This window comes from Barbus barbus, assembly GCF_936440315.1.
Source record: "Barbus barbus genome assembly, chromosome: 6".
NCBI lineage: Eukaryota > Metazoa > Chordata > Actinopteri > Cypriniformes > Cyprinidae > Barbus > Barbus barbus.
In genome coordinates this window covers 19,594,629-19,622,086 of record NC_136734.1, presented here as the reverse complement: position 1 = coordinate 19,622,086, position 27,458 = coordinate 19,594,629, and the positions used below count along the sequence as shown (strand labels likewise).

Here is a 27,458-nt window from a genome sequence, read left to right as displayed (position 1 = left end):
TTTAGGGTAGTTGCACCACTCAGTTGAGTTGATTTTACCTTACACTGATACGCTTTATGTGTTTGTGGACAGCCTAAACAATAATGACAATGAAAGGGCTTCTTTTGTGTAGTTATATCCTTCGCACCTAGTGTAAAGAATTCAAGTTTAGGATTAAGGCCATGTTTCTCAATCAGGTGAGGCCCAACAAACCTCCAAGCGGCCCTAAATAAGACAAAACAAGTATTAAAATAAGCTAAAACAACTCAAAATAACTAAAAAAAAAAAAAAAGATTTGAAGGAGGGTTCCCACTGTCTTGAAAAAACATTGATTTATGAGGAAGCCTAATTTTAAAACTAGTATTTCTTGTAAAGCCATGCAAATAAATAAAATCCTATAAATCCAGGGCCATTTTTATAATGAATATACATTTTAGTTAAGCCCTGTCTTTATGCAGATCGGTCTGTGAAGAAATAATGTATTTTTCTCTCACAGATTGCGGGTCTTCATGTTATAAAACCTCGATGAGTCACGCTGTCATTCTGTCTCTTCATTTCTAAAGAACAATGTGGTGAGATATGTTTAAATAGTCTTTATTAACATTGGGAAATTTAAAACAGAATTTTCCCACATATAAATACAATCATACTGACCTTATGTATCATGATCTATGTATTGTAATACCCATCAGCAGGATGGACTTTTAAATATTACAATAATATTGTTATTGAAAATCGTAAGGAATTGAGTACATAATTGCATTTGGTAAGTCAACAAACCAAGGAAGATCCTTGTCTTCAAGAAAATCCTGAAAAATGTATAGATACGGGTTATTATAAGGCCAATACGATCCAAAAGCATTACACTGGTCATTGGAGAAATCCAAGTTTACCTACAACAGGCCATAAAATCATCCTTTCGACTGTTTGAGTACCTGACGGATGCATTGAAGTGGCTTGCACTAATCTGGCATACAGATGCTCACACTAATATTGCTCAGTGTATATTACAGGCCTAAAGCATACGCCACATCTACGTCTCAAAGTCTGCTAAATGTCAAGAGCTTTTTTAGGTCAGCGGTTGAGTATCCTGAAACTTTGACTGATTGAACATTGAGGCAGTTTCCATGACGGGGAAGAGGCAAGCCAATAACATTTGGCTACAACATATGGCTCTGAATATCCAGTCTTAAAATACGACTGAAGATCCAGTCAGTGTAATTCAGTAATTGTAATATGTGTCCACAGCAGCATAAGAAACGTCCATTAACGCTAACAGCCAGGCACACGAAACCAGCACCTTTAAAAAGTAAAGCCATGTTCTTTGCAGGCTGCCTATTTCAGGGGAAAATTGGAGGAAACATCGACAAAAGTACAGGTGTATTGTTGACAATAAAATTCGGTAGGTAGCAGTGGCGCTGAAAAGAATGAACCCACCTCAAAAATACAAAATCAAGTGCAACCAAAGGTTTATCATTCCGTGTAAGTGAGTGAACAAAAGTCCGAAAGCACATCAGACTCTCTCGGCCTCAATCGAACACTGTGTATTTCGCAAAAAGGAAAAGAAAGTAGCATTAAAGTCATGTTTTGAGGCGAGAGTTGGAGGAATCTAGCTGTCCTCTATGAGCTTAGCTAGGTTGTCTCTCAGCTCTGTCAGCTCGAAGATCTTTCCATCCAAAATCTCCAGCAGAGTTTTGAGGTTCTTGCGGAGGTTCTCCTGATCCACTTGACTTGACTCCAGACGTTGCTCCAGATCAGCCAACTGTTCCTCAAGCTCCTTATTCCGCAAGTCTGTATCCTGTAACACACACCATGCCTCTTATACTCACCAAGGCTGCATTCATTTGATCAAAATACTGTAAAAACGGCAATATTGTGAAACTGTATTTAGGAAACTGTTTTATATTTAATATATTTTAAGATGTAATTGATTCCTATGATGGCAAAGCTGATTTTTTAGCAGTCATTAGTTCACTCCAGTCTTCAGTGTCACATGATCCTTAAGAAATCATTCTAATATGCTGATTTGGTGCGATGTAGGAAACAGTTGTGTAGTTTGAAATAGAAATCTTTTGTAACATTATAAATGTCTTTACTTTTGATCAATTTAAAGTGCATTTCATTCAAAAAACATATTGACAACTAACTTTAATGCATATATAAATACATTTTTAGGACAGTCCTTACCTCTAACTTTTGGGTGAGTTCATCTTTCTGAGTTTGAAGCTGTTTTGCATTTTCTACTTCTTCTTTCAATCGCAGCATTTCCTATGAAGAACACACAGGAAAGATGTTTTAAATAGAATCTGGCAATAAAGCTGAGAATGAAGGAATACATTATTATATATTTTGACCATACATAATAACAACCAGTACCTCTTCTTTTGCCTTTAATGTGCACTCCAGCTCCTCTATTGTTTGGTTCAGTTCTGTTTTCTGGGATTTGATCACATTGGTTTGACTACTCTGGCTTTCCAATTCTGAAACCTGCAGTGAAAAAAAAAATATCACTATGCTTGTCACAAATTTAGTTACAAAGATTTAAATTTAAGGGTCTTGTTAACATTGAGAGTGATTTGAAAAAGTATTTTTCTTTGACAGTTGTTGGTGAGGCCATGGAAAAAAGTTCAGCCTTGTTTATGTGAACTTTATGTAAATGAGCAGCAACAGTAACGACAAATGAAAATGCAGACACTAAATTATATCGCTGTCAGTGTGAACACTCCATCATCCCTGTCATAGACTCACTATACCAACAGTTCAAGATAAGACTAGATCTATTGAACCCCAGGACAATATGTTCTTGATATGGAGTTACAAATGGTAAAGGTCAACCCTCCCCTCCTCACCCGTTTATGTAGCCTTTCAGCCTCCTCCTGATAAGCTGCTAGCTGCTGTTTCCATTGTTTGACGTTGGCCGTGGACTCCAGCAGAGCAGCTGTGAGCTTGGCATTGTTGCTCTTTAGTGTTGCAAGCTCTGCTTCCCAGTGTTTGTTGGTAGTCGGGCTGTAGAACAAAAACAAAAATAACATTAAAACCAAACTTAAATTATATATATATATCCTTGATTTTTAATGTCCATTTTAAACTAGGGTTTAATCTGTAGACCAGGGTTTTTTAAACTTAGGTGCCATTCCTCTGTCAGGTAGCTACTAACTAAAATATAAAGACAGCTATATTTTCATGTATAAAGTCTTACATACTGTGTGTAAATATATTAAGTGTGGTATAATTATAAATACTTTTCTTTTAAAACTGAACAATTGGCTTTTATATTGTCTCAGTCCTGAAGCCAACACAAATGATTAAAATATTATCTTGAGAATATTGCTTTGTATTAAGTTGACATACTTTTTCACCAAATAGACTAATATAAGATGTATAAATGTTTAAAACAAATTAGGGCTGTCAGTAGAATGAAATAGCTGTTTAATTTAATTATTTCTGACCAGTTCTTCAAGAGCAGGATTAAACAGTAATGTTATCAAATTTCATATGAAACTTTATTAATATCTTATACTACCATTCAGTTTTGGGATCAAATACACTGTATGGATGTAATTATATATGTAACACACATAAATATATAAAAGTGTTGGCCCCCTTCCTGATTTTTGCATGTTTGTCACACTTTAATGTTTCAGATCATCAAACAAATATTAAATATTAATCAAAGATAACACTAGTAAACACAACATGCAGTTTTTAAATGAAGGGTTTTTTATGAAGGAAAAACAAAATCCAAACCCACATGGCCCTGTGTGAAAAAGGGTTTAACCCCCCAAACCAAAAGATCCTCAAAAGCTACACATCATGTTGAGATCCAAAGAAATTCAGGAACAAATGAGAAAGAAAGTAATTGAGATCTATCAGTCTGGAAAAGGTTATAAAGCCATTTCTAAAGCTTTGGGACTCCAGCGAACCACAGTGAGAGCAATTATCCACAAATGGCGAAAACATGGAACAGTGGTGAACCTTCCCAGGAGTGGCCGGCCGGCCGACCAAAATTACCCCAAGAGCTCAGCGACGACTCATCCAAGAGGTCACAAAAGACCCCACAACAACATCTAAAGAACTGCAGGCCTCACTTGCCTCAGTTAAGGTCAGTGTTCATGAATCAGTCTCAGTTTTGCCAGAAAACATCTTGATGATCCCCAAGACTTTTGGGAAAATACTCTGTGGACTGATGAGACAAAAATTTAACTTTTTGGAAGGTGTGTGTCCCATTACATCTGGCGTAAAAGTAACACAGCATTTCAGAAAAAGAACATCATACCAACAGTAAAATATGGTGGTGGTAGTGTGATGGTCTGGGGCTGTTTTGCTGCTTCAGGACCTGGAAGACTTGCTGTGATGAATGGAACCATGAATTCAGCTGTCTACCAAAAAATCCTGAAGGACAATGTCCGGCCATCTGTTCGTAACCTCAAGCTGAAGCAAACTTGGGTTCTGCAGCAGGACAATGATCCAAAACACACCAGCAAATCCACCTCTGAATGGCTGAAGAAAAACAAAATGAAGACTTTGGAGTGGCCTAGTCAAAGTCCTGACCTGAATCCTATTGAGATGCTGTGGCATGACCTTAAAAATGCGGTTCATGCTCGAAAACCCTCCAATGTGGCTGAATTACAACAATTCTGCCAAGATGAGTGGGACAAAATTCCTCCACAGCGCTGTAACAGACTCATTTCAAGTTATCGCAAACGCTTGATTGCAGTTGTTGCTACTAAGGGTGGCTCAACCAGTTATTAGGTTTAGGGGGCAAGCACTTTTTCACACAGGGCCATGTGGGTTTGGATTTTGTTTTCCCTTCATAATAAAAAACTTCATTCAAAAAATGCATGTTGTGTTTACTTGTAATCTTTGATTAATATTTAAATTAGTTTGATGATCTGAAACATTAAAGTGTGACAAACATGCACAGAAATAAAAAATCAGGAAGGGGGCCAACACTTTTTCACACCACTGTGTGTGTATATATATATATATATATATATATATATATATGAAAATTCAGCTTTGCCATCATTTTTGATCAAATAAAACTACCGTTCAAAAATTGGGGTCAAGCAGATTTTTAAATGTTCATGAAAGATGTGTCTCATGCTCACCATGGCAGTGTATATTAAAACATTACCCCAAAAAACAGCCTTAATTTTTTTTTCTTCTCAAATTATCCACAAATCCCCAAGCATCCACTTGGTCCTTGGACCCCAGTTTAAAAACTCCTACTGTGTAGACCATAATGAGGACTGTGTGTAGGAAGCACGGCAGTTTAACCGTGACTGTAATTAAAGTTGGATTCAAAAGTTTTTTAATTTGACCTTTCTATGTTTTACCAAGACTTGGACAGAGTTCAAGAGCAATTAACAAGGATTATTACAAACTCTGTGATCCGAGTTCTGTCATTTGCATAAATATTACAATAAAAAGACTGATGGAATGTGACAAGCTGAAATAGATCAAAGTAGAAAGTCACCTAATGATTATAAAGAGACAAAAAGTCTCAAAGACAAAAGAAGTTAATTCTTCACTTATGCAATGACCATCTCTCGTCAGTCCATCTGTGCTCTTCATGTAGTGACAAACCAAATCAAGCATAAATTTACAATGTGCTCTGATCCTCATGTACTGACAAAAAAAGCAAATGCTGAAACAGTGATTCTGTCACAGGGCCAACGAACACATAACCAACCCACATCTATGAGGAATCCCATCCACTGTTATCCTGCATAACATCTCATCACACATCCCACTCCTCTGCCTCCTGCCACACACTCCACCGCAGGAACATTAACTAAACTACCACAACCACAACACGTGTAGAGAACCAACACAGAGTCCTCAGCGTTGTCGCCTACACTACTGAGCGACGCCAATTCCCTTTCATCTCCCCCAGTGCTGCCACCTCTGCTGCGGCTGACGTGATCGCCTCCTCCCCCGACCCCCGCTTTGACAGACAACACCTCAACCCACACTCTCCAACTCCTACTGAAGCTGTGACACAGCGGGCTGGAGACACACATGGCTATAAAGCGCCGCACACAAGGAGAAGAAATGTTCCTCTGCAGGAGAACGAGAGGAGAGAAGATGAGAGTGGAGTCCTTCAGCTTCAAGCTAAGAGAAACAGGGACTTCAGCCTGGTAAGTCAATATATGTTGTATATTATAGTCTGTTTAAATGTTTGTTCAGTCTTTTTAATTAAAGATAGACTTCAAGATTTAACAATCGTCATTTTTAAGACAAAAAAATAAAGGAAATTTCACAGAACACGTAAGAATTAGTTGAGTGTGACTATATCATTAATAATTTAAAGATTTAAAAACTCTAATTTAAGGACTGTTATCCTTGCATGTTATTTCATTCCCAATCTTAAAGTTGTATTTTTATTATGTGTACCTTGTTTTCATGTAATAAAATATTTTGATTTAAATTCAAGTCTCGAAGCCTCTCATTTCATGTATAAAAATGACTTGGACTTTTACGCTATACTTTGAAACATGCCATGTCATTGCATTAGATATGAAATATTAATCACAGTGCCATTATTTTAAAGGGTCATTGTATGTAAGCAGGTGCACAGAAGCATATGGCTGTCAGCCTTACATAACTACAAAGAACAGCATAAGCATAATGTCAGTGTGACTGTCCTTCAGGCCTGCTGAATGCGAATCAATAAACAATCTCTATCTGATCGTTCCTCTATTCAGAGCTTCAACAGCATAGAATTTCAAAGGACTCACGGTGCCTCTCTGTTGAATGTATACATTTTAGGTCACCGATAAAATGGATCGCTTTCCATATGCCACATAAAGAGCAGTCCTTAATGAAGTTTTAAGACTATTGATTGGCGTACCACACATTTTGGTGTACGTCTCATATTAAGCCCCACTGTAAATGTGATTCACTACACTGTGGCAACTGCCCAACCAGCCACTCAACACTCACTTTAATGTACTGCACACGACTGTGGGTGAGAGAATTACTGTTTGACGAAATGCCTTCAAATCACTCACCACGTAATAAAAGACAAAGCAGAACAAATACACTCTACAAGCTAATCTATGACCCATATCCAGATATATACATATTCAGCAAACGACGAGAACGAATGGCATTATTTACTTCAAAATCAAAGTCTCACTGATGAACTAATTGCTTATTTCATATAATTTGAAATTGGTATGAATCAGTCTTAGCAAAACTGAAAGGACAATTTGCTTCACTAAGATCACTCACACATGTCAGCCAGTTTTCATTGTTAAAATTCAAGTTGGAAAACTTCAGCAAACTGACAAATTGAAGTGTAATGACATTTAATAAATGTATTAAACGGTTTCTCAGATTTACAAATATCAGCCTTAGAAACACAACTTCATACAAAAAAGACCATGAAAGAAAATCACAAAGGATGCAAAGATTCTCCCAAAAAGTTGCAGGAAAGATCAGAAAATAATTGGTCTACAAAGGATTTCAAAACACAAACTAATAAAACACAACATCAAGAGAGTTCTGCTGACATCAGTATGCATATTGGTCTATAAATAATAACAGAATATCATATAGAACGAAGTTTTTGTTGCATCTACAGTCATTGTTGCATAAGAATGTATTCAGTGAAAACATTGTGGTCAAACAGCTGTGAATATCAGTAGGAGCAGACTTGGCAAGTTTTTAGCACGCGTCTGAAAAAAAACACACACAAAGACCATATGAATTTGTTCACAAAAATATGAATTCACGTGGACAAAACACAGTCCTGTTTAAGGTCACATTTTATAAAAATGTTGTGTTGATTTAACAGTGGGTTTTTTGACTCATTTTGCAAAGGTTCAGAAACAGATGACGCCGCCTCCATCTTCATAAGTCACATTTGCTCCGGGCTGAAAACATGCCACTGTATTATATAATTCTTGTTTGGACATATTACAGTGAAAAACATATATAGTTATTGATGCATGCTTCTAAAACTCTGACAAAACATGTAGCTGTCTGGAAGAGAGCTGCAGTGTGGGTGTTGAAAGCGGTTTGGTCCACTGTGCATTTGCGTCCAATAATCGGTTAGTATTTTTCAAGTGGCAGGTGAGAGTGAAACATTAACCTGAGATTATGTAAGAATGCTATTTTTGAACCTGCAGCACAGGATTGCTCAACTAATTAAAATTCAAGCATCTAGAGACTCAGTGAAATGGGCTCTAAACTTGCCTTTGCAGTCAGACTAAAAAAGCTGCTGAGTACATACTCATGTGAACAAGTGTCTGAATGCGCATACTGTAAATAATTTAAAAATGGTTGAGAGAAAAGCGCAATGAACTTGTGTCTGTTAGTGCTAACTTTAACACCCCCTTTACTTTAGAATTTAGGTACACCTTTTATTAAACTAGGAATGCATTGATATTAACAAAAACAGCCTATATTAAAATTCTAATATTTTGTCTAATTAAAAAAAATCAAACACTAAAATCTAAAAACAATCTTTTAAAATGATACAAGGCATCACAACATCATAATGTAAAGTATGAAGTTCCATGTTCATTTTCAGCTAAACTAATTTGCTAAACATTTAAAACAGTGGTTTTCAATTCAGGTCCTCGCCCCCCAGCTCTGCATATTTTGCATGTCTGTCTTATTTAGAGGGGTCATCGGACGCCCATTTTCCACAAGTTGCTATTATTCTTTAGGGTCTTAATGAAAAGTCTATAACATACTTTGCTTAAAATTTCACTAGCTAGTACATTATTAGTACATTCCTAATAATGTACTAACCAGCACATTATTAGGAAAGGCGATTTGCAAATACTCACTTCATCTGTAGGTGAAGCTGGATCACGAATGATTCACGCGAACATAGACGCATTTAGGTAGACTGGAGGGCGCATTCCCTTCAAAAACGAAAGTAATCCTCTGTTAATCCTCTGCATCTTCAGCGGCTCAGATGTTGGGAGTAAATGACGACTGCTATATTCATTATTACATCCAACAACAGAACACCTCAATCGCTTAGGAGTCATTCTTGTCTTCATCTGCTCCAGCGTCGAAACAATGGCGGACTGATGGCAACTCACTCAGGGCGGGTCTAAGGTAAGAAGGCAGTGTCAATCAACTATCGTGGGAGGGGCCTGGGTCTGTGTGACATCACACAGATAAGAAGCTGAGAATGGCTTGATTTGAAAAAGGGGATATTATTTATAGAGATTTAAAAAATCATTATAGGGTGGTTGTGAACACACACTGCCAACACACATTAATCTATCAATCAACGTGCGCCATTTCATCAGATTTGTGAGGTAAATCATTTATAGATCTACACAAACACAGGAGAATACATCGCGGTTTCAAAATAAAAGCTCAAACCCTCACTCTGAGTTTACACGTTTTGATGTCCACATATTCATTTAATTACAGTGGCTGTAGCATTTCTGTCCTAAAGAAATGGCCAAATATTAAAGATTAAGTGGACATTTGAATTAAATGGTGTTTGGTCAATATTAAACAGTAATGTGTAAAAACAATCGTCAGGCCGTTGGTGCTCCCTGCAGACCTTTGTTGTAATGCATAATGTACATTAGCTCTATCGTTTATAATACATTATGTAATTTAACAGTTTTGATCAATAAAACCATATAATTTCTTGCTTTTGATACATTATTTGAACTAATTATTATTTCCTCATTGCTATTATTTAAAGGCTATTTTTCACTTAAATCTATTTTTATTACCACAAATATAGGGCCCTATGAAATCCATTTTATTTCCAAATTCAGTTTTTCTATACTCTATTTTAATGGTTAAATTAAATTTTATTAATCAAAAAGCCTGTCTAATTAATTGAGTTTTACAGGTTTATCTTTACCAAATTCTGTTTTCCATTATTTTCTGGATTCCATTGTAATGGTTCCATTAAATTTTAATAATCAAAAGCATCTCCAATTAACTGATTTTATTTAATAAAAAATTAATTTAAATTAAGATAAATTTAATATAAAAATAGTAATTTTTTTTTAAGAAATACTGTACATTTACATTTTTCTCCTAAATAAATTCTGGTAAATAATATTTCTGGTAAATACTTCTTTAAATAGTGTTTTTTGATTATAATTGTATTATTAGTAGACTAGAACACGTGGATATGTTGTCATTCTTACACTATAATGCTGAACATTGATTTGAGTGATTTGGACTATGAGATGGACACTTGCTTCTTGCACTCTATGTTGCACTTTACTTTTACTTTAAAAAAGGATTTCATAGAATTTTGGATTTTATTTAGTTTAATAAAATATATTTGAATAAAATATTCTTAAGTAAAATTGTTGATTTTTTGTGGGAAATAAATCGTTTTGATTAATCGATAAATTAGTCGATAGATTAATCAAAATAAAAATAGTGAACATAGTGATTGGTACATAGTGATTAAATAGTGACCCCTTTAACACACCTGATTCAGATTATCAGCTTGTTAGTAGAGAGCTCCATGGATGAACTGTGTTCCGATTGACATGATCCCTAGAAAGTGTTCAGTGCTCCCTACTCCCTGAGCAGGGGAAATCCGTTTAAGTTTAGTTAATGTTCAAGTTTAGTTCACTTTTGAACATTCATTCACAGATTTGCACTACGCCACGGCCTGCAGCATTTTCACACACAGAGGAAACTAGAGAAGTGTGAATTGTGACATAATATACCTCTGTAAATAAATAGAATTTAGATTCACGTCTCGCACACTTTATTGCACTTTGAATGGAACATATACGCTCCCTTCGAACTGGAATCATGGCAGAATATCCTGCGATGTCCACTTCGCAGGGCACTTAAGGTCAAATCGAACAAACGTCTGAAGTGATAAGATAAACATACAAAATATGCAGAGCTGAGGGGCGCGAGGACTGGAATTGAAAACCACTGATTTAAAGGAATGGTGAAAAATAAAAATTTGCTAAAAATGTATTCACCCCCAGGCCCTCTTAGATGTAGATGAGTTTGTTTCTTCATCGGAACAGATTTGGATTACTTCACAAGACAATAATTGATGGACTGAAGTCTTGTGGATTATTGTGAGTTCTTTATCTTTAGCTGTTTGGACTCTCATTCTGATGGCACCCATTCACTACATCACTTGCACACCAGTGGATCCTCTGCAAAGCTAAAATTCTCAAAATTTTTGGCCCGAGGGTGAGTAGCACAATTAAATATCAAATATCGATCATACCTTGAGTCAATATCTCTAATATCAGCAAAAAAACTCAAAAGTTTTTAAGCAGAAACTGAATAAATAATTGTGACAAATTTTACATTAAGCCCCAGTTACCTGTGTGCAAGGGTCGGCGTGGTCGGGGAAAGGTCTGATTGGAGCATAGAATTCGGTGACACGTCAGACAGAGTGACGTCATCACCAGTGCCGTTGATTCGGCAGAGGTCCGCAGTGACGGGTGGAGTCAGGGGGGAATGAATGTCGGCAGGCGATTCCTATGGGAAATAACAAATCTGTGGGTTATTTGTTGCACCCTCACATACTTATGACAATCTTCTTTTACATATATAACCGTTAAACTGCTAATTACAAATGGTGGGATTTAGGAAAACTAAATTTTTCTTGGAGACAAGAGATTTCCCTTGGAGACTGAAATGTTGCAAAGTCTTTGCGGATGTCATTGTTCCATACTGGTTAGACTATACTGATGTAAATTAAAAATATACTGATTGCAAAAAACGTATGGATTAGGATTTTTACAACTGTATATATTCTCCTTGAAATGACAATTTTGAGAGTTTTCGAATGACGGTTTGGAAAATGTTATTCCAAGCAAACTTCATTCCATGTAAGCAACCGGCCCATCCTCCAGACATTACAGGACATACCTGAGAGGGCGAACTTGCCAGCTCCATCTTTTCTAGAGATTTCTCCTTGGCCATCCTGGCTGCTTCCTTGTACTCTGCAAATTTTTCTGCAAACTGAGAAGAGAAATGGGTTTTAATAATCACATTAAGTGTATTTTTAGTAGCCGGTTAGTGCTAGTTTGGTGCTGGTTTCACTGGTCCAGCTGATAAAGCACATCAACCAGAAAGATCTTTCTGCTGAAGCTAATTCGACCAAGAAAATCACGATGGTCAAGTTAGCTAAATAAAGCCTGATGCATACAAAATGCAGTTTATGCTGGTGCCTATTAATTCATGTCCTTTTGGTATTGCATGTAGAAACAGAAATAAGAATATCATGTTTATGTGTTAAAATGGATGAACTATTTTAGAGTTCTCTGCTAAAAAAGGAGCAATGGTCACAGTTCCCAATATAGACTGCTCCCATTAAAGCTTCCAGAGCTCTAGAAGGACTGCAGCATTTCCCTCTGAATATCCAGCGGGGAGACTGGAGTACACTTTAGGTTCAGGGCTATGGTGTTCCATTAACAATGTTTGCACATCAGATCTTGAGTGAATACACATCAGAGAAAGAAGGTTTATGGCAGGCTTTTTTGAGAAAACAGAAAACAGGTCAAATAATGCCCATAACATGGACTGGTTGACACAGTGTCAACAGTCAGCAAGAAATAGTGTATGAAAGAGAGTGATCCATTATTGTATCATCATACTCATACAGATCTGTTATTGGAGACTGGAGTTAGAAAGTTCAGATATGACCACTGATCTTTCCTTTGTTGTTATTTTTAAGTAAAACTATTGAAAATGTTTTGTTAATTAAAATTAAACTAAATTTAAATGAAAAATCACCTTTAAAAAGTTATAAATATATATATATATATATATATATATATATATATATATATATATATATATATATATATATATATATATATATATACATACATACATTAGGAGTGTAACGTTACACAAACATGACGGTTCAGTATGTTCTTCGGTTTTGACGTCACAGTTCAGTATGGTTTCGGTATAGCAGGGGGACAAAACTAAACTTAAAATTGCTTTTTTTTATTAAACAGTGGTTTACTGAACAAATGGCTCTTTCTTTAAATAAAATCAATTATAATTAAACATTTTTGGGATAAAAATCTACCTCAGCTCATGCTCTGAACTATAGGGAGCCCTTTTACATTTCTATAAGGTTAAATTAAATTTAATTACTATTTATTTTAAATATAAAAATCACGCTCCGCGCTGGCGTTTGAACTGAGGCGTTTATACAGCAATCAAAGAGAGTCAAAACGGAATTTATTGTTAGAATTTCCTGAAAACAATGGGCATAATTTGAAACATGAGACTTTGTTTGTTATCAAAAGTAACAATATATAAAACTGGAAGTTTCCGATGAAGGTCCACTTGTGCAGTGGTTAAAACAAGGCTGTATTTGTTTGGCACATATGCGTACCAAACCGAAAGACCCATTCCTAAAAAGAACACATCGTTTTCAAAATGATAAATAAATAATGGTGATATGTAAAAGCAAAAGAAAGAGAGAAAGAGGAGAGTGAAAGAGAATAAAAAAGAAGGAGAGAGGAGGAAGACGAAAAGTGTTGGTGAGGTTTTCAATCCCCAGCTCCTGACAGTGCATCATCATAATGCAGGAGCGAGAGATAGAGGGAGCGAAAGAGAGGAAAGCACTGCACAGAAGAAGCCTCCCACGCACTGATGACTGTACAGCTCCTCATTAGGGCACAGTGTGTAGGTGTTCCCCAGCTCAGAAACACAGGGGGTGGAAGAGAACGAACGAATGGGAGAACAAGGCCTCCAGAGACACAGGGAAGAAAATGAGAGACAGCAAGACAAGAAAGAGAGAGAGAGAGAGAGAGAGAGAGAGATAATTCCACCCACCTTAGCCAGATGAAGCTCAGAGGAGAAACCCAGCCCATACACTGTGTTGGCACGACTGTCTGCCCACTGCCCAAACTTGTGAGACGTCTTCGTGAAGGTCATGTTCGGGGTGATAGTGCTGTTTATTATTGCCTGTGAGATGAAAAAAAAAAAAAAAAAACATTTCTCAGAAAATCCTGTGAAAAACATAATTGTGCACTACAATGAACAATCTGGCTATGAAGTGTTTAAGATGAAAGTTTTTTTTGAGAGAGCAAATAAAAGGCAAAATATGGTCCATAACATGGGGTGACTGACACATTGGGTCCAAATCCAGCTAGAAATAGTGTGTGAAAGAGTGTGATCTGAGATGGGGCCTTGAAGTCAATAAGTTGAAATAGGGCCTTAGATATTTCAAATGTTATTATTGGTAGCTAAAAACTACTGAAACCATTTTGTTAACTGAAATAAAGCTGAAATAAAATATAAATATTACATGAAAAACTTACAGTTAAAATACTAAAATTAATTGAAATAAAATACATTAAAGCTGAACAGAAATCTTAAAAACTTAAAACTAATAAAAATGACAAGAGTACATAACTTCTGAAATACAGAAACAAACTTCATTCAAAATTAAAAAAAATAATAATTTAATAGTATAAAACAATAATGAAATAACAATGGATATTTCTCTTTCCCATTCCCTCATTATTTGCTGATCATTCTAAAGAAATTATTTCTGATTATTTTTTCAGATTTTAGGGAAAATCTGCAGAATTCTAATTTTGTCACAAAAACAATGAAATTGATAGCTTTATTAAAGGGATAGTTCACCCAAAAATGAAAATGACCCCATGATATACTCACCCTCAAACACAGTCATTCGGATTGATTACCATTGGTATAATCACAGTTTTACTACAAATACCATGGTGAAGCTAAATGGCTAGTATAGCAAAACCATGTTAATGTGTGTCAGTCCTCTGTCGTGTGTGTCATGTGTTCCCGCCTCTTGTGTCCATATTTGGTTTGTTTCCTGTCCTCGTCTAATGTGATCATTAGTTAATCCTTGTCCAGCTGTGTTTGTCTCGTTATCTATGATTTAGCTGTGTATTTATAGTCCTGTCTATTCAGTTTGATTTCATCTGGTCTACTTGTTACCCCCGGTGTTTCCTGTCTGTAAGCCTTGTCTTGCCCTGCCTTGATGTGTTCAGTAAAGACTATTATTTGAGTTTACGTCCTCGTCTGCGTGTTCCTGTTCCTCCCTCATGTGGCACTGTGACAATGTGTGGTTACTTTAGTTTAACTATTTTTTTATTTGTAGTAAACCCATGTTTAATCTTCATAAGGGTGTAATTAAAACTTAATGTAATTGAGTGCAGAAATGAACGTGAGTAATCTTACCTGATGCTGATATTACAATAGCCACTCTTAACGTGATCTGGCTCTTGATTTTATTATTGTTATTTTTTTATTTCTTTGCCGGGAGGCAAATATATCACGCACACAGTAAGAGCATCTATGACATTCGCATTTGGATGGGATTCGTTTTCTCAGAGTTTGCTAAAAAACAGTAGGTCATTTGCTCTGGAATTATCACAGAGGTTGAGTGAGAAAAAAAAATCACCAAGTATGTCTGTGAAACTAACACAGTCTCATCCCAACTCGTCACATATTGACGCTTGGTTTTTGCGTCGCTTTTTGACGCTCAAGGTACCCCTCTCGCGTCACTTTTCGACGTGAAGGGAAGGTAATTTTTTTAAATAGGAAACACTTAGCGTATATTAATCATTTAAAAAAAAATTATGCCAGTACTTGCATCTGCCTTGCGTTTTCTTCACAGATGGTAGGTTTAGGGGCAGGGTTGGGTAAGTCACTATTTTGACTGTTTACATTCAAAAATCACACCTCTACATATATGCAATAATGGCAACCTTATTATGACGATAAAATTCCCAATAGCGCGTTAGCATATCGACGCCGAAAAATTACGCTTCCCTCCACGTCGAAAAATGACGTTAAAGGGGTACCTTGAGCGTCAAAAAGCGACGCCAAATCCAAAGCGTCAATATGTGACGACTTGGGATGAGACCGGGTTGGTGAAACACAAATTTCTCTAACCACCCCCTGTAAAACTAGTCCCGCCCGAATAGAAATGGCTTGAGGGTGAGTAAATCATAGGGTAATTTTAATTTTTTGGTGAACTATCCCTTTAATAGGCTCAAATTAAACAATATAATATAATATGTGGAACATTGTGAATGACAGGTGTTTAAACGCTGCAGAAATCTTTGGCTACACATTCTTTGTGGATTTAATGACTTTTCTCCAGGGTGGCGTTTAATCAGTTATCAATTATGGAATAATTAAATAGCTTATTTGCTGTACAGTGAGAAGTCTGTCTTAAAAATGCTTCTAAAATGTCTAAATGAGATGGTCAGGACATGGTCAGAAATGTCTGCTCACAAACACTTAACTGCCTTCAGTACATCTCAAGATATTTCCTGCGTTATAAGCCTGTGAAATGTTATTGATGAAATGACGACAGTCGCTGCCAGTGAATGTGTTTGTGTGGGTGTGAAACCGAGAGCAAATAAGGAGGGAGGAAAGAGCGAGAAGGAGAGAGAGCAAAGAGGTGCACTGAATGTTGCACATATTATGTGGAACTCACATAATCATAATTTGAGCATCCACAGACTCAGGCATCTTCACAGCAAAAAAATCCTATCCTTAATCAGTATCAGTTTTCCACCAGAAATATCTAAACATTCTTACAAAATATGTATTAACCTGCAAAATTACATGGATAGTAAGACTTCATGTCATGGTGTTTATCCTGTTCCAGTGTTACGTTTTATTCTTACTAGTTTTAAGCAGAAGCATAATATACTCATCTATTTTTTGCAGTGCACTTCTTCAAGATGGGGAATGTAAAACATGGAATAGATGGATGCACAAAGTATACTGATCCATGAAGACTGCGTGGATAAAAGGCCTCGAGCGCTCTCATACTCCCACACACTTCCAGAACAAGGCCAATTGGCCACACACAAACGTGTAATTTCAAGCAAGAAAATTGACAATGGGCTACCACTGTCAGCTTCCTGTGTGTGTGTGTGTGTGTGTGTTACACATGTTATACAATCATTCCCTCAGAGAGGATGAATGCTGTTCTCTCTGTTCTATACTTCCAGTAATTAGTATTCGCACAGATATTACAGGTTAACCTACAGAGCACAACAGTAGGGTTTTGCAAGTTAAAATCCCATTCATTTTTAATTGCATATACTGTACATATTTTAAAACAAATGTGCTATGAGCACTGAGGATGTTAAGAGATGGTTTACGCCTCTGTGGAAAGCAGAAATCAGTGTGATTTCAATTTCATATCGTTTTAAGCGATGAATATCTGGTGAATTACACATAATCCTGAAGAGAGATCCACCAATCATGAAGTTGCTGTTACCATAGTAATGGGAATGGCAGCAACAGCAAAGCTCAAAAGTGATAGTCCACATGTCCATAGTTAATTTTAGTTCTCAGTACTCTGCAACAAGCATCCTTTTAGCAAATAGTCAAATGCTCATTACCTGTAAAACTGTAGTGGTCGAAAAATATTTTTAATATGACTTTTGGATCAATTCCTTCACGTAGAGATGATAATTCGAACTGGAATTAAATTATCACATGAATAAATTATAAGCATATTAGAATGATTTCTGAAGGATCATGTGACACTGAAGACTGGTTGAAAATTCAGCTTTTCTACCACAGGAATAAATGACATTTTAAAATATATTACATTAGAAGACTAGAAGGCAATTGTAATAATATTTTACCATATTACTGTATTTTTGATCAAATAAATGCAGTCTTGGTGAGCATTAGAAATTCTAAAAAACAACAACATATATATACCCAACCCCAAACTTTTGAACGATAGTATTTTAAAATTAATACTCAAAACAGAATTAGTAGTTCTTTCAGTCACACTTTATTTTAAAGTCCAATTCTCACAATTAGCAAACCATTAACTGGACTTTTGCCTCAATAAACTCCTAATTCGATGCTTATTAATAGTTAGTAAGGTAGATGTTAAGTTTAGGTATTGGGTAGGATTAGTAATGTAGAATATGGTCATGCACTTTATGTGCTTTATAAGTACTAATAACCAGTAATATTTTAATAATAGGCATGCTAATAAGCAACTAGTTAATAGTGAGAATTGGTCCCTAAAGTGTTACCATTCCTTCCGTTATTTAAAAATAAAACATAATAATTAAAAAATAAAGTAAGTGCCTTTATCTTTTCAAATAGTTTTTTGCTTAGAAACAGTTGATGCATTGTTGTGATTGACATTAAATGTAGTTGGGCTAATTATTCAGGATGTTTTTAATTGGAAAATTTAATTTCCAATTTAATTTAATGGAAAAACAACCAAACACAACACAATAGCAAGTTTTACACGAGCAAGCAGTTCATTATTTCCTTCAGAAAATGTGCAAATATAATAATCAAGATACTGAAGGTTTTCTAACAAATCCATGATAGTGTTTGCTAATCTGCATCAGCTTGACTGATGTTTGCGCTGTCTAATGTACACATTAAGTGGTAAACCTAATGAAGTGATGAGTATGTGTATGTGTGGTAGTCCAGCTCAGGAACTTCATAGTTTGAGCCTTTTCCATACTTTGGTGTATGTGCTGCTCAGCTAGCTGAATGCTATGTACGTTGAAGCTGGTATCTGTCTTTATTTTCAGATGCAGACGGCTCGCCGAGAGCTCTAATCAGAGTCCACGCAGCTTTCTGTATAATCACTCACTTCAGGCTTGTAATTACATGAGAACAGCTGAAAGCTGTACAGTGGGTGGACAGCAGCAAAGAATAGTGCTAAGACTAACGTCTCCGTTGTTGGAAGAAGCTGTCCGTTTCATGCCACTTTTGCAATCTGTCAGGGGTTAAAATAGGGCAGAGTGTCGCAACCATAATCAAGCAGTTAGCAACACAGTTTTGAAAAACTATTTTCTTTAATTACAAAGAAACGGCAGGTAACAATGTGGAATAAAATAAAAATATATAAAAAATAGAAAGACTGAAATAATATTTTCTGCATACAAAAAATAGAAAGAATTTACAAAATTCCCAGAAGATTTTCTTCTTCCTCCAAATGCTAGTTAACGTTATCACATTGTGCATTACAAAAGTGTATTACAAAATTTGGTAATAATATAGCATAATGAGGGATTTTCGAGTTTACTTTTTTATCGGGAAAAAATAAATGAGGCAAAGGATTTTTAGAAGCACAAGGGTTAAATCTCACTTATACACACACTAATCTACATAAATTATGGTGTACAAGAATCACACATATGTGGCCATGATGATGTTTTTGAACCTGTTTATTTATATAAAACATTCAACAAACCGTTTCACTAAAATTGAACAAGAAGAATGCATTTGGTTTAAAAACCATGATGAATTGTGAAAAGTGATCATGCTACACTACTACTGCTGCTAAAAACTGCATGTAACTGAAAAAGCTTCACTATTTTGAAAATGAGCAAGCTATGTAATAGCATGCTACTGAACATTTTTATTCTGAAAAGCTAGTATTGTTTCTGAGTTATTGTCTCTAAATAAAATGGCAAAAAAGAGAGAATCCGCAAAGAAAAATCCAAAATAAACTGAAACTGCATTTGATCAAATACTGTCAAGTGAAGTTATATTCAAGATAAAGTGAATAGCACTCAACGGATAGAGACCTTACTGCTGGCTGTGCTACTGCCTATTATAAGTCAATAGTGGTTCAGATAAGGGCAAGGCTTTAGTGACAAGTCCCTGTCATTCAGAGTGACAGGACCACAATCAGCTGTGCCATACAAAAGTAAGGGCAGAAAAATTGCATAGGGGTAGAGGGAGAAAACACAGGAATAGACAGAGCTTAAATATCATGTCAAGTTTTTCATTAGCTCTTCAATCAATGTAGCATCCTGCTAATACCATTAGCCACTGTGAGCCGTAACTGAAATTCCCTTCAGGGCTCAGACTTGACTTAAGATCAGACTCTAATTACAGCTGCTGAGCTGACCCCATTCCCTGCCCCAGTCTCAGAAGGAACAGTAACATTTAAAGGCATAACTAAATGGTTACCATATTTATGAACCCTGGTATTCTGATGATACGCCAAAGTATTTCAAATGATACCATGGAATGACCATGGTATTTTTGGTAGGCTACTCTTTTTTTTTTTTAGATTGTGGCTGCTAGATGCCTAAATCAAGTTTAGACAGATAGTGTAGAGTTTTAACCACCAATAAAATGCTGCATGTTAAAGAGGTTATGGGATAGGTAGATGACAATTAAGGGTGTCCATGCACTTGTGCAGCACTTTGGGATGCAGTAGTTGCATCACAAATGTGCTTTATTAAAACAAAATCAAAGTTTGAATTTTAATCAAATTTAATTACTAAACATATTAAGTTTAATCAAACATAATGCATGTGGCCTCGCCAGAGAAAAAAAGCATAATTTCCTTGTATACATGTGAGTGAATGCATGTGAGTGTACACAACCTTGTCACATATATCAATAAATCATCACATTTCACAAAGGTAAAAGCACTTTTACCCATTAAAAATACCATATCACCTTTTTAGAACAGAGGAACTGTGGGACTGTTTTATAACATTGATTGTTATAAAAAGGTCAAATTATCTATTTTAAGAGACTTACTGACCGTGACACACAATGTCTGCAGGGGTCCAGTCAATTCCATTCTTTTATCAAGGCTTTCTACATTTTTTACTTTATGTGCATTGTGCAATGAAAAAAAAGAATCTTATTTAGAAATTAAAAACATGCTCATAACAGAAGAGGTGCATTCAAGTCATTCTATCTATAACTTGCATGTTAATGTATTTTTGAATGAGCATCATGTTGTTAACCCTATGGTATGTTTAAGGTCTACACAAAATTCAATAGGATCAACTGCTGATAAACAGTGTGTGCTTGCCTGTGTAGGTGTCAACAGTCACAGTGCAAAGTGCACTGGTTCACATGTTATTTCTGTCGCTGAAACCAAAGGCTAAGGGGAGGGTTGAGCATCCCAACTCACAAGCACATTCAGGCATACTGCAGGAGCTATTTTAAATCCTGCTCTGCTAAAGCTTAGGAACCGTAGGGATATGGTTAAAACTGCACATGAATCACTTCATGTGACTGCCGAGATTTTGGTGGAGTGGTTGAAAGCAATAATGTGTCCACTCCTGCAGGAGCAATGCTTGTGAATTATACACTAATTAGGTCCAAGGGTTCGTGATTTGGTGTAAAAAACCATATGGCTGATTTTAACAGTGCGTTTTTTGGTGGAGGATAGAGGAGGTACATGCAGTGGTCTGATTCCAAGTATTGCGGACAATTACACAAACTACATGAAAATAAAAAGGTAAAAATATGAAAGCCTTAGAGAAAACAGCCTACGGTAAGATGGATGGACTTACTCTAGCGGATGTAGAGTCCCCACTACTGTCTTATTGATGTTTCCTGGATTATTGGACCATTACATCCACTGTATAAGACTGTACAGCAGTGACCAAATCTAGTGCATGCTGCTCTCCACAGGGAGAGTGAAATAATCCACTTCTATCCAAGGGAATATGTTTGATAGCAATCTCTAGCAGGTCGGTCCTTTGCACACTCAAATCTCTTGTGCACAAAAGGGTCCTGCAAATTCAACTGATGCATCAAACTGACATTATATTTTTGAGATTTGGAAAGCACTATCAGAAGCTTTTCTTGGACCAAAGACAATCCTTTAATCTCCACAGAACATATTATAAGACTATTCCATTCCTTTCCTCCATTTCCCTTTGCAGTCCTATACACTCTTAAAAACTAAATGGTCCAAAAGAGGGTTTCACAGAAGAACCATTTTTGGGTTCAACCTTTTGTGAAATGGAAGGGTTCCATGGATGTCAAAGGTTCTTCATGGAAGAATAGACTTCATTTTTAAGAGTGTAAACATGAATGAAAATAAAACACCACATTACCTTTGATCCATCCAGGCTGATAATCCTGTATACGTTCCTGGTACTGTCATAGAAGTAAGATACAGTGACCGCATGCTTGCTTGTGGGCATCCAGTTCTTCTTAGTGCTGGGGTCTATCTGGAAGACGTGTGCCCGGGTGCTGTAGATGGGCTGCTCTCTAAAAGGTAGGAAGAAAAAATGGTGAACCTCTTTGTGCCTGAGCACAGTCGTCTCTCCGATTCCACCAGGCGCGCTGCAACGCCCCGGTAGACGGATGACCATTTCTTCAGCCTCCATCTTGCTGCTGATCACCACTGTTTGAACCCAGGTGGAAACCTGGGCCTGTCCTAACCAGTCAGACACATTGGTGCCCTGCTACCAGTGCAAGGCGACCATTCAACGCCCTGCTGATATGGAAATGCCAGCTGTTTGGCTGGGGCCGTTTGGGATGGACACTAAATATAGTCAGGGACGCAGTAATCTGTGCAGTCCCACCCCTATTGACCTGATCTTTGCTGTTGGAAGTACGGTTGCACACATTGGACCACACTAAGAGCATATCAGGGCTCTTTTCCCAGATGGCCTAGCTCTGATAATCGCACACAGATGAAGGTAACAAAAATACTAGATAAACTAATGTGCATTACTTCTTTTAGTCTAAGAGGATGAGCGAAATTTCATAAACGCCCCAGCCATGTTTTCCAATGCTGCATTTCAAGGTTGTGTTAACAATACAAAAGTCAACAATGCACCCTTCATAAGGACAGTTTATACAAAAATGAAAATTCTGTTTCATTTACTCAGCCTCGTGTTGTTTTAAGCCGTTATGACTTTTTTTCTTCTATGTAACACAAAAGAAGATAGTTTGGAGAAGGTTTCAACTGGTTTTGAATGTCAGTGGGCTTTAAAACAACACCGGATGCCATTTACTTTCATTTCTCAGCCAGACATTTCTCAGTATATCTTGTTTTGGGTTCAACATAGGAAATAAATTCATACAGGTTTGAAACAACATGAGGGTGAGCAAATTATAATAGAATTTTCATTTTTTGGGATCATTCCTTTAAGAAATTAGTCATCTTGGAGGCCATGCACAGTGAAAAATGAAGGTCAAATTTTTTTGAAAGGTATCATCACCTTGGGCAAAAAACAACAACAAAAAAAAACAGATCATGTGGACCACAAGCAGAATGGAATAATCACTCTCTAGAATAATGGGCAATCATCACAGAAGAGAACAAAAGAACACCGGAGCCCCAGTCAGATGAGCTGTCTCACTCTGAACTTTTCTCATTCTTCTCAACACAATTACACATTCCAAGTGATACATACATGTCATCCGCAATTAATGAGCAATTAGCATTCATGCAGCCAAAGCTGAACAGTGATACTTCGCAGTAAGGTTCAACTCGTTAACATTGGTTAACGCATGAGGTATCATAAACCAACAATGAACAACCATTTCTACAGCATTTCTTAATATCAGTGAAAGGTGCACTACAGAAAATCTTTAGGGTAAAGCTGACAATGAAGATTAAATTTTCAGGCTTTGTTCAGTTGCGAAGCACAAAACAACTTTGCAATCTTGCATACAATCACAGAGGGCGACAGAGAGGTCAAATATCTGTAGTGCATATTTAAAGTTAATTTATTCTTGTGAATGTGCGAGCCACTATAGGTAAATAACTACAAGAATAACAACATGCAGTAAACTGTAAAAGTATTAGTGCTACCTTTCCACTGCACAGAAGGTTCTTTGTAGTAAAAAAAAGAATCTTTAGATTTTTATCTAAATGCTTTTCACAGAAAAAAAAGGTTCTTAAAAAAGGTTCTTTAGGGGAAAAAAATTAAACCACACTTTTGGAACCTTTATTTCTTAGACTGTATAAAGTTACATGGGAGGTTTTCAAAAACAAATCCAATCACCGAGGGAATCCCAGTATAGACTGCTCATTGGACCTTATCCCAATACTCTAAAAGCAACTGGCCTAAAATCAATGTCAAAGGGCATCTGACTTGACTACTGTATACTCAGTCATCAGCAGATATAGCTTTTCCATACCATTCCCACAACCTACACTCCAGTCGGACCCAATTCCACATAACACCCTTCAAATCCCAATCAATCCCGATATATTCTGTCATGCTTATTAAAATATAGGATCAGAAGTGGGAAGTACAGAATGGGGGAAGGGGTACTAACCCAAGCACAGATACAGACGGTTTGTTGCTTCTATTCCCAGGATAATTAATCACCATATTCAATTACATTAGCGTGCTTCTAATCAGCTGCTGCTGGGCTGATGTGAAGGAACGAGAAAAAAAGGCAAGGAAGACGAAAGAAGAAAGGCAGGGATAGCTTAGTTGAGGAGGAGGCGAGAGAGCGCTGCGGAGTATGGAGAAGTGCTTACACTGCACCGTGGAGGCGGAAGATCTCTGAAGAGCATCAAAGGCTTGTTGCATAATTAGCATTTAAATTTGATTAAAATTCAGTTGCAGTCACCACACATGGGTGGTTCACATGACATCACATGCGTTTTTGTCCAGAGGGTCATAGCCATTTAAAATGTAGTAACTTGAAATATGTTTATATTGTGAATGCAATCTATTTGTATACAGTACATCCTTTACTCTGTTTTCCCTCTTTGGGGAAAAAATGAAACAGTAATAGACTGGAACTAGTCATATTGCCATATTAGTGAAAATGACTTAAAATTAGTATGGATGTTCATAAATGTATATGCTTATTAACTTGTTTGGATACCAACATTATTTTGATTATTATCAAATATTTATTATGGTGTGACAAACTTGGTGTCATTCATAATAAATAACAAAATATATTTATACATTTACAATAAAAATACTTAAAATTGTAATTGACTGAAGTGAAAAATAATTTGTATATTTAACCAGTAGAGTCTGTCACATATCATATCTTCAATCATCAGCACAGAATATGTGATACAATTAGGTTAAAATACAAACTACATAAGTAATAATGTATTTTTTAAGTAGCCAACAGTATAACCAACATGATTTTCATATCTTGTTTCCTAAAATGTTTCCATTTCATGTTTCATCAATTCATGGTGAAATGTCAACCACCCACACAGAAAAAATAAGATGGCAGAACAGCCTGCATTATAAAAGGAAAATGAATACTAGATTTCATTCTAAACTGTGTCTGAAAACACAAACCCTCAGAGCAATCTAGGAAAATCACTTGAAATTTTGTTACAAGCAATTATTAAACAATTCTTTGCTTAGATTGAACAGATTGATCATACAATCCAATGGATTCAACAGTCAAAAGTATCTCAAAGCTAAGACTGCACAATGTTAAATGTAAGTGATATATAGTCAATTATATAAGGAATTCAATCAAATGTAGCCAGCTCTATATTAATATCAACACACAAGGGAGACGATTTCACACCACCCACCTTCAACAACCCACCACCATCCAGAGCTAGCAGTCTACTTCATCCACTTCTTACATGAACATCTGTATTTCTGTCCAAATAATACAGTAACAAAAAAGAAAACGAAATTCTGCCACACTTCCAGCTTGAGTGATCTTAAATAGTATGTACAGGTAGTGGAAATATATGGATAAGAAGTTTTTTTGTTACATATTCACATATGTTTGTTACATAACCTGTCTGGTAAGATGATCAATCTTGACTTTGAAAAAGTGCCATCGTTTTAATCTTTAAAAACATCTGTTTTAGAAAAAATAAGCAAAATAGATCACTTTTCATTTTACAATATTTATCTTCGAAGCACTGCCTATGTTTTCCATCTCGTCAATTTCTCAATGCGTTCAGCAGGGGGCAGATCTGTGAAAAGCCCCAACAGCCCCTATCACAGGCCTATTTTATTTAGTGCCGCCCACTTTTTCAGCGGCGTTTGTTCTGTAAGTATTTTCTTTATTATCAAATTTTCACTATTGGAATTTTAAAAAAGTAGAAATAGTTAAATATTAAAGTGTCTTAAGTGTCATTCGTGGTGCTTCATTGGCAGAGCTCAGCACTCTTAGATTCATTGATTGGTGGAATTTTCTGCATAGCATTATGGGTAATGTAGTTTTCACCATGAATTTTAATGTTAAATACAATTATTTTAAAAACAATTTGAAATAATGCGAACAGATGGCTTCAACAAAAGCATATCGATTAACAACCTTGTAGCTCACAGTAGGTCTGTCTTTAAAGGTTTATAATTCATCGTTAAACAATCTATTTTCTTATGGAGAAAATAAAGGTTTTTACTTCCAGGACCCAACTGCTGCACTTTATTACCCCCACTATTGCCTTAACAACAGCTGTTCAGTAATGTTAGCAAGCATACTACATAACAATCAAACACTTTATAGCATGAAGTAAATTGAATTGTGTGGCGCTGAATTGAGTAGGAAGTGGGAATCATTTTCTCCAGAGTAATACATACATAAAACATTTACAATGGCAACCTGATCACTTAAACTTCCAGACACTGATCAAAGACTATCCTGGGAAAATGATTTATAAACAACTTCCTATATGACCTACCAATGAAAAGATTTTAGGTCATTCAGACCAAAACGAATAATAAGTGTAAAACCCTTCAAGCACCCAAGTTTGAATTTCCATGTATAGGGTCACCTTTATTTAAAATCTATATTTGAGTTCAATCTCCAGCTGAGCTTTGGAAATTCCATGTACAGATATCAGATGTCATTGCCAATATTGGCTCCAAAAACTGTATTGATGAGGCTGTGCCATTCAGCCATGCTCTGCTGAAATGTAGATTACATAAGCATGACGAGATTAAAGGCCTTTGGCACTGCAGCACATCAATATATGAAATTAGCTAATGTTCATTCTCATTCAGAGTAGCTACATGCTTGTTATCATTTACCAAAAAATAACACCATAGATCATACACAGCTGACCAATAGACTTGACTCTCAGTGGTCAAAATGGTTATCGCAATGAATTAAGAATGAATATATGTATTATATATAATAAATCATTTTATATTATATTGTATTATATAGATATATAGGCTATGTGTATGTGTGTTTGCTTACATTTTAGTGTGGGCAATATTTATGTACGATAATGCACATAAATATATTCGCGCCATAACTAAGCATTATAAAATCGATTTTTTTTTTTATTCATACATTCCTATGCATACTAAAGAGGAAGGCGTTCATGAGCATGAATAACTGCCCTTACATTCAGCACTAGCTGTCCTCATCAGACCGGTGGATAAAACGATCATACTCCGAGCTGCCGATTCCTACGGTACGTTTCGCTATTTACAAGCAACTTACCCCATGTTGATGTTTTTCTCTCCTGAGACGAAAAGCGATTTGTTGATCACCGAGTTTCTTCTTCCTGCTGAATGTAGCGGTTTTGGATGCGGTGCGCGCGGTCAGTCACATTATGAGCAGCGGCATTCTGCGTCTCTCGTTACGCGCTCTGTATGTAGGCTGTCAGATGCACTGAATGAATCCCACGGCGAATTGCCCACTAATATTGCCCAATTTCAGCTAGTTTGGCACACGATGGGCTCACCTCGCATCTCTGCGATTCGAAAATGCGCCTGTATGGTAATTTTGAAGAGCGCGAGGTAGCGGTGAATAAGGAACCGCTGCCTCTCTCTCAGTGGGCGTGTGGCTCTAAAGATGAATCTACT

General features: G+C 36.4%; 1 protein-coding gene across 2 annotated transcripts; it reads right to left on the bottom strand.

Moving 5' to 3' along the window:
• Positions 1–554: 554 nt before the first annotated feature.
• LOC306871110 (homer protein homolog 1-like) lies at positions 555–27,458 on the bottom strand. 2 transcript variants are annotated; one of them, XM_079418810.1, is made up of 9 exons: positions 27,094–27,458; positions 21,792–21,948; positions 13,762–13,893; positions 11,836–11,928; positions 11,285–11,442; positions 2,829–2,985; positions 2,356–2,466; positions 2,167–2,247; positions 565–1,777 (listed from the first exon to the last, which is right to left on the bottom strand). In XM_079418810.1, the coding sequence occupies exons 1-9, from the start codon at positions 27,096–27,098 to the stop codon at positions 1,589–1,591; spliced, it is 1,083 nt and encodes a 360-aa protein (XP_079274936.1). In that variant the 5' UTR covers positions 27,099–27,458; the 3' UTR covers positions 565–1,588. The 2 variants fall into 2 exon arrangements, with proteins under 2 accessions (XP_079274935.1, XP_079274936.1); XM_079418809.1 differs by lacking the exon at positions 27,094–27,458 and having other exon boundaries at positions 555–1,777; positions 21,792–22,205.

Excerpts from the sequence above, each read along its gene's own strand:
- LOC306871110 (XM_079418809.1), bottom strand. The coding sequence starts at position 22,067 with ATGGAGGCTGAAGAAATGGTCATCCGTCTACCGGGGCGTTGCAGCGCG. Across the intron at positions 13,894-21,791 it reads TCAGCCTGGATGGATCAAAG|GCAATAATAAACAGCACTAT; the intron begins GTAATGTGGTGT and ends TTCATCTCACAG. Across the intron at positions 2,248-2,355 it reads CATTAAAGGCAAAAGAAGAG|GAAATGCTGCGATTGAAAGA; the intron begins GTACTGGTTGTT and ends TGTTCTTCATAG.